General features: G+C 44.6%; 1 protein-coding gene across 1 annotated transcript in view; it reads left to right on the top strand.

Moving 5' to 3' along the window:
• Positions 1-13,147, top strand: part of PDSS2 (decaprenyl diphosphate synthase subunit 2) — a 179,183-nt gene that overhangs the window by 151,151 nt on the left and 14,885 nt on the right. The window contains exon 7 of the mRNA XM_024202614.2: positions 5,138-5,173. Within this exon, the coding sequence (XP_024058382.1) occupies positions 5,138-5,173 (36 nt within the window). The remainder of the gene's footprint in view (positions 1-5,137; positions 5,174-13,147) is intronic.

Below are 13,147 nucleotides of genomic sequence, written 5' to 3' on the forward strand. Positions count from 1 at the left end.
ATGTTTACTCTCAGGAGCTGCCGCTGGAGGAATTGGAGGAGGCTCAGTCTCACCAGTCCTTGGCCTCCTCGTCTTCATTCCCTGATGAGTCAATGGTAGCAGAATCGGATTCTCCACCTCCTTATGATTACCAAGACCATCAGGAGTTGTTGAAGAGGATGTTTGTGGTTCTGGATATCCAACCAGAAAAGGTCCAGGAAAAGTCGTGCAGGCTTATAGATAGTTTAGCCTCAGTGGAACCTTCAAGGGTAATGCTCCCGATTAATGAGGAGCCTGTCAGGGTGCCATTGCAGACCCCATCTTCCCTTCCTCCTACCGCTAAAAGAGCAGAGAGGAAATCCTATGTCCCTTTGCAGGGCTTTGAACATTTCTATAATCATCCCCCTCTGGGCTCCTTGGTAGTCTCTGAAGCTAATGAAAGAGAGGAGAAACAGGATCACCAGGCATCCACACCAAAAAGCAAGGAAGCAAAGAAACTTAACATTTGGAAGGAAGCTTTATTCAACAGGAGGGTTACAGCTTTGAATTGCAAACCAGCAGCCTCTGCTGGGTTGTTACAATTTTTCCCTGTGGTATAACATTTCAAAATTTAAGGACAGGTTTCCAAATGAGCTGAAACAGGAATTTTCAGTGATGGTGAATGAGGGCAAATTAGTTATCAGAATGGCTTTGCAGGCTGACTCTGCCGCTTGAGGCGTGGCCTCTGCCATCACTATGTCATGGTGTTCATGGCTGAAGTCATCTGGTCTCCACCCAGAGACTGAACACACCATCCAACACCTCCCTTTTGAGAGTCCTTTGCTCTTTTCCAGAAAGACTGAGGAGAGACTGGATAGTCTCAAAGATTCAAGAGTATCCCTTAAGTCTCTGGGAATATATACACCGGTAACAAAAAGAAAGCCCTTTTGCCCACAGCACTTCCAACAGTATTGAAGTTTCATGACTAATATCCAGGACCTGTCCAGGAAGAAGGGCAGAGGTTACAGAAGACATCTGCCACCTTCCTCTTCCTTCACAGCTGCCAGTTCATCTAAGCAAGCTGAATCCTTCAAATAAATAGTTTGATATATTGGTCAAGGACAGAATACTAGTGCCATCTTTTCTTGTCCCTCTAATTGCCAATTACCTATTCCACTTCCTAAGTGCTTGGTCCTACATCACCAAGGATCACTGGGTCTTAAGCATGGTGGAATTAGGATACACCCTTCAGTTTATTCCTATCACCCCACCTCCTTTCCATGTCCCTCTTCAGAGACCTTTAGCATGAGCTCATTCTACTACAGGAGGTCCAGTCTCTCCTCCTCTTGGGCGCCCTAGAGAAAGTCCCTCTGTTACTCAGGGGAAAGGAGTTTTGTTCTTTCTACATCCTAACCCCAAAAGCAAAAGGAGTCTTAGGCCTATTTTAGATCTGAGAGCTCAACAAGGTCCTAAAGAAAATAAAATTTTGGATGGTCACTCTAGTTTCCATTATTTGTTCCCTGGATCCAGGCCAACAGATCCTATTATCAATTTACGGTGCTCCCCTTTGGCCTGTCTGCTGCCCTTTGTGTGTTTACAAAGTGCATGGTGGTGGTGGTAGTGTTCCTGTGGAGGTCGGGAGACCACATGTTCCCTTACCTAGATGACTGGCTGATGAGAGGCCAGTCCAGGTCTCAGGTGCTGTCCAGTGTGGTCATGGTCCAGTCCACTTTCAATGCATGTGCTGTGAAGTTTGTGTTTGGAACAAAGGAAGTACCAGACACATGGCAAAAGGACTAGAATGGGCAGCTGCATAATCTCCATTTTGTCTTCAGTCCTGCTTCTTACCTCTGGAGTAACTTTTCTATGAACGAAGCTCTGAACAAAGGACTAAATGATCCATCCAAGCTGTGGATGTGTTCCAGAGGGACTTCAAGCCAGCAAACTTATCAATACTGCTAAAAACCTGATATATGGACTTTGAAGTTTTTGTATATATGTGACTGCCTTACCCATTTAAGAACTCTCTTCTTGTTCTTTCTTTTTTCCTTATAATAAACCTTTAGGTTTAGACACTAAAGGATTGTCTGGCAGCATGGTATTTTGGGTAAGAATCATAGAATATCAGGATTGGAAGGGACCTCAGGAGGCCATCTAATCCAACCTCCTGCTTAAAGCAGGACCAATCCCCAGACAGATTTTTGCCCCAGATCCCTAAATGGCCCTCTCAAGGATTGAACTCACAACCCTGGGCTTATTAGGCCAATGCTCAAACCACTGAGCTATCCCTCCCCCTAAGATCCAACTTAATATTGACCTGGTAATGTAGCTGGCCCTTTGGAGTTCAGAAGAACATTTTGTATAGTGAGCAGAGTTTTAAAATAACTTCTCACTGTACTGGACCTAGGTGCTGATTGGGAGCCAGAGAACTGGGGGGGGCTATGTGATTCCTTTTTTTCCCCTTCTTCTTCTTGATGACTAGTGTGGGGGATCAGAAGCACAGTTTGTGACTGGTTGGAGAGTTTAACTTCAGTGTTATCCACCAGTCTTGGGAGTATCTGTTCTCCTTTTTTGCAGCCTGCCCTGATCTTGGCATTTCCAGTGAGAGCTACCCCAGGTACCCCGGGTCACAATGACACTTCCAGGTAGAGTGTTGGGCCATATAACTGTGTCTCAGGCAGCTTCTGCGGCCTTTCTGGCTCACATCCCCATATTGGACCCTTGTAAGGCGGCAACGTGGTCACCATGCCATAAGTTTGCCTCTCACTACACCATCTCTCAACGATCCAGAGATGATGCTAGATTTGGACAAGTAGTCCTCCATTCCCTATTTAAGTAGACTCCAGTTCGAACTGCTTGTGAGTCTGGACATGTGCAATCACTCAAAGAAAAAATGGTCACTAACCTTTTTTTCCATAACTATTGTTCTTCTAAATGTGTTGTATGTGTCCATTCCACGACCCGCCCTCCTTTCCCCTCTCTGTTGGAGTCTATCCAGCATGAAGGAATTGAGGGGGTCGGGGTGACTCCATCCTTTATACATGTGTACAGTAGTGCGAGGTAACAGACAGTGCTTGGGTTGCCCCAATGGATACCGCTGAGGGAAAAATCTCTGACAACTGGGTACGTACACACCTACAGTGGAATGTGCATGTGCAACGCATTGCGAGAAACTACAGTTATAGAAAAAGGGTTAGTAACCATTTCATCCTTTGCCTCAGCTGCACAAGCACAATCTGACACTCATCATGACACTGATACTCCCCGCTCACTCTCATGGACTTGCTTGCTTGTGCGCTCCTTGATCTCCACATGTGCACACTTCACCCCAACCTCTCTCACACATACTTCTTTTTTTTTTTTTCCACAAACACCAGGCAGTTCCACCTTAGTTACTCCTCACTTTCCAACTCAGTTTTCTTGCATTTAATCAACATTCACCTATTCATTGATCAATTCTCTCTCCCTGCCAAATTCCTCAATTATTTTCTCTTCCCCTACAATCAGATTGATCAATTATCTTCTCTTCCCTTTCCATTTCCGATTCATCAGTCATTTCAATCTCCCCTCAAGTCATCGGTTGGTTGTTTTTTCCAACTTCTTCCCCCGACCTCCCAAAATTCATCCCTTCACTTTTCTCTCTCCTCCCTTCTCTCCTGTCCCTACAAAATTAATCAATTCTCTTACAAATCTGTTATCAGTACCTTTTTCAAAGCTGCAATCCCCACCTAAGTGCTCCTCTCCCAGTCCAGTCCCTGAGTCTTCTCCTTACAGCAGTTGCCTGACCTCTCCTTTTTGGTTCTCTGTTTGTGTCAGCGTTTCTCAAATAGATTTCCAGAAGATTGTGAGGGAGTGGTTCCATTCTGCATCCTCCCTTGTTTGGGAAGAGGCCTTCCCTAATAACTGGAGTTTGCGGCCTTTGTGGGTGGGGTGGTGGTAAGGGACCAGGAATCTTCTGTTTCCTCCATAGGCCTCGGGAGGGGAACTACTGGAGTTGGTCAGGGCAACGATGATAAAACTGGGTTTGGCCACAGGAAAAGGCTTTGGGGTGGCTGACCAGGAATGCTCTGGGTCTAGCATTAGCAGCCATTGAGTGAGAAACAAACAGGTGTGTCCCAGGTAAGAAGAACTTTTGTATATAGAAAATGTGTATGTTATGCAAAATATGGGTCTCTGCATGACCCAGTGACAAAATACACTGGAGCCCAATACCTTGACTCTTGCATCTGCTTTGGTTTTTATGAATTGGAACAATTTAAAAATATACAAGAGTGACCCTCTCTGGAACATATTAGAAAATATTCTTGTATATTTTGATACCTGATTACTTATAAGTACAGCACAGAGAAGGAGCAAAGGGATGACACTGTGTATATGCGTGATTCCAAACCAAAACACAGCTGTGAGCTCTAATTTTAGGTCTACCAGCTTTGACATAGTCTTTGACATTATCTCTTTAAAATGATCGAGTCTAGACTTTTCCCCGCTGTGTACATGCAAGCTGTTCCTGGATGGGGTTAGTTTTTGTTTTTGTTTAAAACTGTTATTGATTTTGTTTATTGTTAACTCTGATCCCTTTATTGTTGGGCAGAGAGGGGGAGGGATAGCTCAGTGGTTCGAGCATTGGCCTGCTAAACCCAGGGTTGTGAGTTCAATCCTTGAGGGGGCCACTTAGGGATCTGGGGCAAAATCAGTATTTGATCCTGCTAGAGAAGGCAGGGGGCTGGACTCGATGACCTTTCAAGGTCCCTTCAGTTCTAAGAGATGGGATATCTCCATTTATTTAGAAGTACACTGTATATTCAGGATCTCGGGTTTTCTCAGTCCATACGAGCAGCAAGCTTTTGAAGGAAGTTGTTACTTGTGTCTAAAATGTTTTTAATTGAAGAATCAACTGTATTCTAATCTAGATAGCACTTCTGAACGTTGTAGGTATCCAAAGATGTGCCTGTGTCCATTGAAATCTCTTTCCATGTTGTAATGAGGCATTCAGCTAGTAAATATTCATTTTGTTTTTTTAAATTCAGAATCTTATGGAAGTTAGTTAATTTTAAAATATTAATTATAATGTATAGCTCGCTACATATTTCATTTTTCTTACAGAGAAGCAGAAGGTCTAGAAAAATAACAATCTGTAACAGATGACATTTTATATTTAATCTTTCTTTTTATGTTTAAGGCACAAAGTAAAGAGAATTTAATGGACTTTACTAAGGTGAGTAAATTACATGAAGGCTACATCTTATTTTAAATGTAATGCTTTCATTTTTAGGTTTCATATTCCAGAGAAGCTTTTTTCATTATAGTCAAAGATTTATCTGAGACATTTTAACTTTCTATAACAAAGAGTAGGCGATTAGGATGGTCCAATCACATAGGAACTGTCATACCAGGTTAGATCATTGATCAGTCTAGTCCTGTGTCCTGACAATGATAGTGCCAGATGGTTATGCCTAAGGTGTTTCAGACGGACTACTTGATATAGGGAGCCAATTGTATTAAACTAAACACGAAGTATCAAAATTAGCCATTTTACTACTATTGTTACTTTCATTATCCCTCTTGCCTCCTCAGACTTTAAACATTTTAAATATTTTCTCTTCTAAGGAGTTTGTTGCTTTTGTGTTCTCTGTATTTCATTAAACTAATCATTCTCAGGCAGCCTCCTAATCATCAGGCCCAGATTAACCAATGTGCACTCAATGCACCTGCACAGGGTCCCATCTCAGGGGTGGACCCAACCACTGGATTTGGGTGGATCATCCTGAGACCCAATATGCCAGGTTTTCATGACTGAGAGGTGGAGTGACCAAATTTGAGTATGTGGCATTGCAACCTGGAGGGCGGGGTCACAGCACCATTCAGGTTTGGCTGGGCTGTCCCTCTTTCATGATATGGGAGCAGATTGGCCCAAAATCAGTGAGTGGTGTTGTGACCTGGCAACGCCACTCACTCAAATTTGACCCACCCATGAGAGTACAGGGCGGGCTATGGGAGCAAGTGGAGCTCGGAATGGGAGGAGCCACCTGGAATGGGAGCAAAGTACTAACAGGCGGTTGGGAGGGGGTGTCAATGAGTTGTCAGGATGGTCGTGGGGATGGTGGGTGAGGGGCTGGTGGCAAGTTGGTGGTGGTGGGCTATGTGGGTAGTATTGGGGGACTGCAGAGTGAGGTGTTGGGCGTGAGAGGGAGGTGTTCAGAGTGGTGGAGGTGAACAAGTTGAGTGTCAGGGCTACTGGGATGTGTGTGGGGCTGTCAGGGTAAGTGGGGGCTGGTGGAGGGTTGTTGCATAAGCACTGACTCTGTGGGTGCTGAAAAAAAATGATGGGTGCTTACCACCACCAGCAGCCTGCCAGCAGCGCCTCCCCCTTCCCCAAGTGTCTCCCTCTGCCCCCCCCCCCCAGCATCTCCCGCCTGTTGCGATCAGCTGTTCCACGGTGTGCAGGAGGCGCTGGGGGGGAGAGGGGAGGTGCAAGGGCCGGCTGTGCTCAGGGGAGGGGGCAGAATGGGGCGGGAAGAGGCGGAACCGGGGTGGGAAGAGGCGGGGTGGGGTCTTGGACGAAGGGGTGGAGTGGGGGCAGGACCTGGGGTGGAGCCCAGGGGAGCAGCCCCCGGCACATTAGAAACTCGGCGACTAGGGTTGTTGGGGTATATGTGGAATGGTAGGGACATTCAGGTGTCTGGGTGTGAGGTGGGATATATTTGAGGCAGGAGCACTTTGCTGAGCAGCCCCTGTTCATGCCATGCAAGGCTGGCAGCAGCTGGAGCAGAGCTAGAGCACCACTTAATTTTGCCCTGGCTGCCCCTCTGTCATGACGGTGGGGCTGCCAAGCCAAATTTGAGTGAATTTGGGGGAGGAGCAATTTCTATAGTGCACAGGGTCCAAAATTCTTTAATCCAGCACTGCTGATCATGACGTCTTTACAGTGATGTTATGCACTCTTACCTTTCTGCCTCCCACCTCATCTCCATGTCGTAGGTAAAAGGGAGTCTTCCCCCTGGAGGCTGCTCCCTACACCTCCCCATTACAGCCTTTTTGTGAACTGAACACGGAAACCTTCCCTTTCATTGTACGAGCTAAAATTGAGGCCCATAAGGTATCTCTAGCAATAGGGGAATCTTCACACTAATATGCATGCTGGCAGTCTTTCACTCAAGTATATAGTTGTAAATAAAAGCAATCGACCCCTAGGAACTGGATAGAGCCCTTTCAGACCCTTTCATAATGGAGTTGAAATATCATGATACAGGTACCTTGTACTTCACTTGAAGTGCCAAGTTTTTGATTTAGAGGTCATCCAGACTGAATGACAGTGAGAGGAGTAAGCAGGGCTCCAGGAGTCACCAGTATGAAAATATATATACATACCACACCTGTTTGTGGTCTTTGTTTAGAACTTCTAAAACCTATTTTCATGGATTTAATTTTTTGTTTTCTTCTGTTGTATTTCATCTCTGTGTACTGGAGGCACCACATATAGGAACATAAGGATAGTTGAATTTCCATCACTATTCAGTCTTTGACTACTCTGTGGACACTCCAATATAGTTGTTAGCTGCAACATGGAAACCATCAGCTAGGAAGTGGACTGATACCACTTTCACATCTATCACCGAAGAGACCTCAGATAATAACTTTTGGTCACAGTGACCTAGAGGTGAAAGGCTCCATATCGCATCCTGTCAGTCTTAAAGTAGGAAAGAAGCTGATTGTTCAGGTTGAATCTTAGCAAGATCATGAGATTTCAGCTAGTTACCCTCAGATATATCTGAATCACGTATGTGTTTAACAAATTATATTATTTTTAATTTCCCATTGATATTGAATAGAGGCTGAATAGCTTTATGGTTATGATTGATTGGTTAGTTTTGAGTAATATCTCCTAGGACTGATGGAAAACTAGCAAGGAGATATAATTCATACTTTGATTTGCTGTTACAACTATAGTATGTATCTAAAGGAAAATTAATGTGTTGGCAAGTGTTCCATGCGAAAAACTCTATAAATGTGTGTCTATTCTAACCAATTATAGATTATTTCTGTAGCTGAGTTTACTGTTACTTAAAATAATCATTCTTTTTTTATAGGACTACAGTAGATATTTTTACCACAGCAGACAAAACTTGGTTCATGTGGTGTGACTTTCTCAATTGCTATTAATTTTCTAAAAGAACCAAAATGAATTTTTCTTCAACTATCCATCTCTGAGAAATTTCTGTGGTGACTACTTAGTCTTATAAAAACTGTATGGCTGTTTCCTTTGAATTGTTGCACTTCTATTCTATTGTCACAACAGTATTTCTGTAGCTGTAAAATAAGAGGATTAACACAAAATTTGCTGTGCTGGATCATATGGCTTTATCTATGTATTCCCACATTCTTCTCAGCAGTTCCAAATATCTGTTCCTTCAGAGGATGGTGAAAAATCCATAATACATCTAGCCAACTTGTAATGTTCATTTGAGTGGGAAAGGGAATTCCTTTACCCTTCACATGCTTGGGTTTAACCTGGTGGCATGAGATTTGATTAGCCTTGTGTTAATGTGGCTTGCTTAGCTGCAGATGTCATAAATTTGATTGTGATAATGAAATTATCCTATAATTTTGGTAAATCTAGCTGTAGTATTTGACTTAATAGGTACATCTACACTGCAATAAAAAACCCGCAGCACCAAGTCTTAGAGCCCAGATCAATTGACTCGGGCTCACAGGGCTCAGGCTGCAGGGCTAAAAATTGTAGTGTAGACATTTGGGCTTGGGTAGAAGACCGGGTTCTGAGACACTCCACACTTGCAGGGTTTCAGAACCCAGGCTCTAGCCCAAGCCCCAATGTCTACACTGCACCTTTTATCCCTGCAAGCCTGAACTCCGTGAGCCTGAGTCAATTGACCCAGGCCAGGTATAGTCATGTCACAGGATCTTTTATTGCTGTGTAGATGTACCCAATTACTCTAATTTTACCTGAATGAGAGTGAATTTCAAAGTTCACTATTTACAGTACCAAGAAATATTTCCTTATTGCCCTTCAGTTCAATAACCTGTCGTTTGTTTTCATACTATTGGAGATGATAAAAACAAGGACTAGGCAGTTTTTGCTGCATCATTCAAGCTTCTTCTACCTCAGTCAAGATCCCTCTCATCTTTTTCCTTTCAAAATTCAGATAATCCAACTTCTGAAATCTCATCATACTGGAAGTTCTGCCATACCTTTAATTATGTTTGTTGCTCTTCTCTATACTACTACTATTAAGGTTAGGATCACCAACCCTGGCCACAGTACATCAAAAAAGTATACCATTTTAATTTCTATACTAATTATTTTCCGTTTTAGTACATTGAAGTAGCCTATTTGTTTTTTAACTAAATTAATAAACTCCTTTCTGCTTTAATTTATACACACCTATTATGGATATATGTAATTCTGTTTGCTTAGTTGATCTTCTCAAGCATATTTTACATATGCATACAATTTTCAATTAAAAATCATGAATGAAGGTAAGAATGAGATCCACCCACTCCCCATGCCTGCTTTTAGGCATAGAGTTTATTTCTGCATGGCATAAAACAGCCTCCTATACCTTTTTATTCTTGTGTCTCTGTCTGCACTTTGATTTGCACATTTGATGCACAGTGTTTTAAAGTTGTAGCCCTATGTCTACACTGACCAAAGAAGAATGTCCATGTGATGCATCAGAGACACTAGTAAATGTAGTTGGGGCTCTGACATGAAGAGGAAATACTTTTCTTTACTGTAATTGGGTCTTAGTTTTCCATGCCAATGGCTTCATTTCATTCTACAGGACTTTTAGTCTGTTTTTCCAATATAGCAATCTTACTATCACAAGAACTTTGATATTGCAAAAAGCATTTTCTCACTAAGCTGTTAATCAGTCTCTGAATGCCCTGTGTTGTTGTTTTTTTACTACACCATCACTACCACATCCAGACAAATTATTGATCCACCATCATATTGTATGAAAGTCTCTTCCTGAGATGGAAAAGTAGTTCTACCTCTGTTTTAGTATTAAGTGCCTCAGGTAGCACAAAAGAGAGTAGTAATAAGACTGAGGCAGGTGCCACTTGTGTCACTGCTGGAGACAGCAGATCAGTGAATCTGGGGAAAATCCTTTTGTCGCACCCTCATTTCTCTCTCTTATTATGACAAAACATCTCAGTCGTTTACCAGAATCACCTTTTTCTGCTTTACCTTTTTCTTACCATGCACAGTAAGTAATACAGTTCTACCAAAACAAAGCTGCCCTGTTGAATTATTTATTATTTGTATTACAGTATCTCCTAGAGGCAATGTATAAATACCTTTTAAGAGAGTTCCTGCCCCGAATAATTTAGTCTAACTAGACCAGACAGACAAACAGTTGTAGGGGCAACCAAAGCACAGACAGTGGAAGTTACTTGTCTGATGTCAGGGTATGTCTACACTACGGGATTAATCCAAATTTACAGAATTCGAATTTTGGAAACAGATTGTATAAAGTCGAATGTATGCGGCCACACTAAGCACATTAATTCGGTGGTGTGCGTCCATGTACCGGGGCTAGCGTCGATTTCCGGAGCGTTGCACTGTGGGTAGTTATCCCATAGCTATCCCATAGTTCCCGCAGTCTCCCCTGCCCATTGGAATTCTGGGTTGAGATCCCAGTGCCTGATGGGGCAAAAAATGTTGTCACAGGTGGTTCTGGGTACAGCCTCACCCTGCCCTCCATGAAAGCAACGGCAGACAACCATTTCGCGCCTTTTTTCCTGGGTGAACACTGCAGAATCCATACCACGGCAAGCATGGAGCCCGCTCAGCTCAAGACAGCAGTCATGAACATTGTAAATACCTCGTGCATTCTCGTGCAGTTTATGCTGAACCAGGACCAGAAAAACGAGGCGAGGAGGAGGCGGCGACAGCAGCGCAGTGACAAGAGTGATGAGGACATGGACACAGAATTCTCTCAAACCGCGGGCCCCGGTGCTTTGGAGATCATATTGTTAATGGGGCAGGTTCATGCCGTGGAACGCCGATTCTGGGCCCGGGAAACAAGCACAGACTGGTGGGACCGCATCGTGCTGCAGGTGTGGGACGATTCCCAGTGGCTGTGAAACTTTCGCATGCGTAAGGGCACTTTCATGGAACTTTGTGACATGCTTTCCCCTGCCCTGAAGCGCCAGAATACCAAGATGAGAGCAGCCCTCACAGTTGAGAAGCGAGTGGCGATAGCCCTGTGGAAGCTTGCAATGCCAGACAGCTACCGGTCAGTCGGGAATCAATTTGGAGTGGGCAAATCTACTGTGGGGGCTGCTGTGATGCAAGTAGCCAAAGCAATCACTGAGCTGCTGCTACGAAAGGTAGTGACTCTGGGAAATGTGCAGGTTTAGTGGATGGCTTTGCTGCAATGGGATTCCCTAACTGTGGTGGGGCGATAGATGGAACCCATATCCCTATCTTGGCACCGGAGCACCAGGGTACCCAGTACATAAACCGCAAGGGGTACTTTTCAATGGTGCTGCAAGCACTTGTGGATCACAAGGGACGTTTCACCAACATCAACGTGGGCTGGCCGGGAAGGGTTCATGACGCTCGCGTCTTCAGGAACACTATTCTGTTTAAACGGCTGCAGCAAGGGACTTACTTCCCAGACCAGAAAATAACCGTTGGGGATGTTGAAATGCCAATAGTTATTCTTGGGGACCCAGCCTACACCTTAATGCCATGGCTCATGAAGCCATACACAGGCAGCCTGGACAGGAGTCAGGAGCTGTTCAACTACAGGCTGAGCAAGTGCAGAATGGTGGTAGAATGTGCATTTGGACGTTTACAAGGTCGCTGGCCATCGTTACTGACTCGCTCAGACCTCAGCCAAACCAATATCCCCATTGTTGTTGCTGCTTGCTGTGTGCTCCACAATCTCTGTGAAAGTAAGGGGGAGACCTTTATGGCGGGGTGGGAGGCTGAGGCAAATCGCCTGGCTGCTGATTACGCGCAGCCAGACACCAGGGCGATTAGAAGAGCACACCAGGAAGCGCTGCGCATCAGAGAAGCTTTGAAAACCAGTTTCATGACTGGCCAGGCTACAGTGTGAAATTTCTGTTTGTTTCTCCTTCATGAAAAGCTGCCCCCTTTATTGACTCATTCTCTGTAAGGAACCCACCCTCCCCCTACCCCTAGCTTGCTTTCAAAGGAAATAAAGTCACTATCGTTTAAAAATCATTTATTCTTTATTAATTGATTATAAAAAGAGGGAGAGAACCCGGGTGGGGTTTGGGAGGAGGATCGGCGGGAAGGAAAAGGCCACTAAAAAAAGGTTAAAAAATGACAGCCTTTTGCTTGGGCTGTCCACTGGGGTGGAATGGGAGGGTGTACGGAACCTCCCCTCCCCCGCGTTCTTACACATCTGGGTGAGGAGGCTATGGAATATGGGGAGGGGGTAGGGGGGTTATACGGGGGCTGTAGCGGCACTCTGTTATCCTGCTGCCATTCCTGAAGCTCCACCAGACGCCGGAGCATGTCTGTTTGCTCACGCAGCAGCCCCAGCGTTGCATCCTGCCTCCTCTGATCTTCCTGCCGCCACCTCTCCTCACGTTGGTCCCTCCTGTCCTCACGTTGGTCCTTCCTGTCCTCACGTTCACTGGCATCTTTCCTATACTTTGAAACCTTGTCCTTCCACTCATTCAGATGAGCTCTTTCACTGCGGGTGGATTCCATGATTTCCGCGAACATCTCGTCTCGCGTCTTCTTTTTCCGACGCCTTATCTGAGATAGCCTTCGGGATGGAGGAGGGAGGCTTGAAAAATTTGCAGCTGCTGGAGGGAGGGGAAAAAAGGAGAGAATTTTTTTAAAAGATACATTTTACAGAACAATGCTTATATTCTTTCACGGTGACCAACACTATTCACATTACATAGCACATGTGATTTCTGTGCAAGGTCGCATTTTGCCTCTTAATATTGAGTGCCTGTGGCTTTGCTGCTAGAGATCACAGACGCAGGTCTGGGCAACAGAATTCGGCTTGCATGCAGCCATGATAAGCCATTGTCTTTCGGCTTCTGCGCCCTCCTTTCCCACATACCAAGCAAAGCCCGTTGAGTGCTGCGGTTTTCCTGTTAACCTTCAGCAGCAGAAAACAAACTAACCCCCGCCCCCCATCCAATTCTCTGGGATGATCGCTTTACCCCTCCCCCCACC

The sequence above is a fragment of the Terrapene carolina genome, unplaced genomic scaffold (genome assembly GCF_002925995.2).
Source record: "Terrapene carolina triunguis isolate 2854851 unplaced genomic scaffold, T_m_triunguis-2.0 Scaffold42, whole genome shotgun sequence".
NCBI classification, from domain to species: Eukaryota; Metazoa; Chordata; order Testudines; family Emydidae; genus Terrapene; species Terrapene triunguis.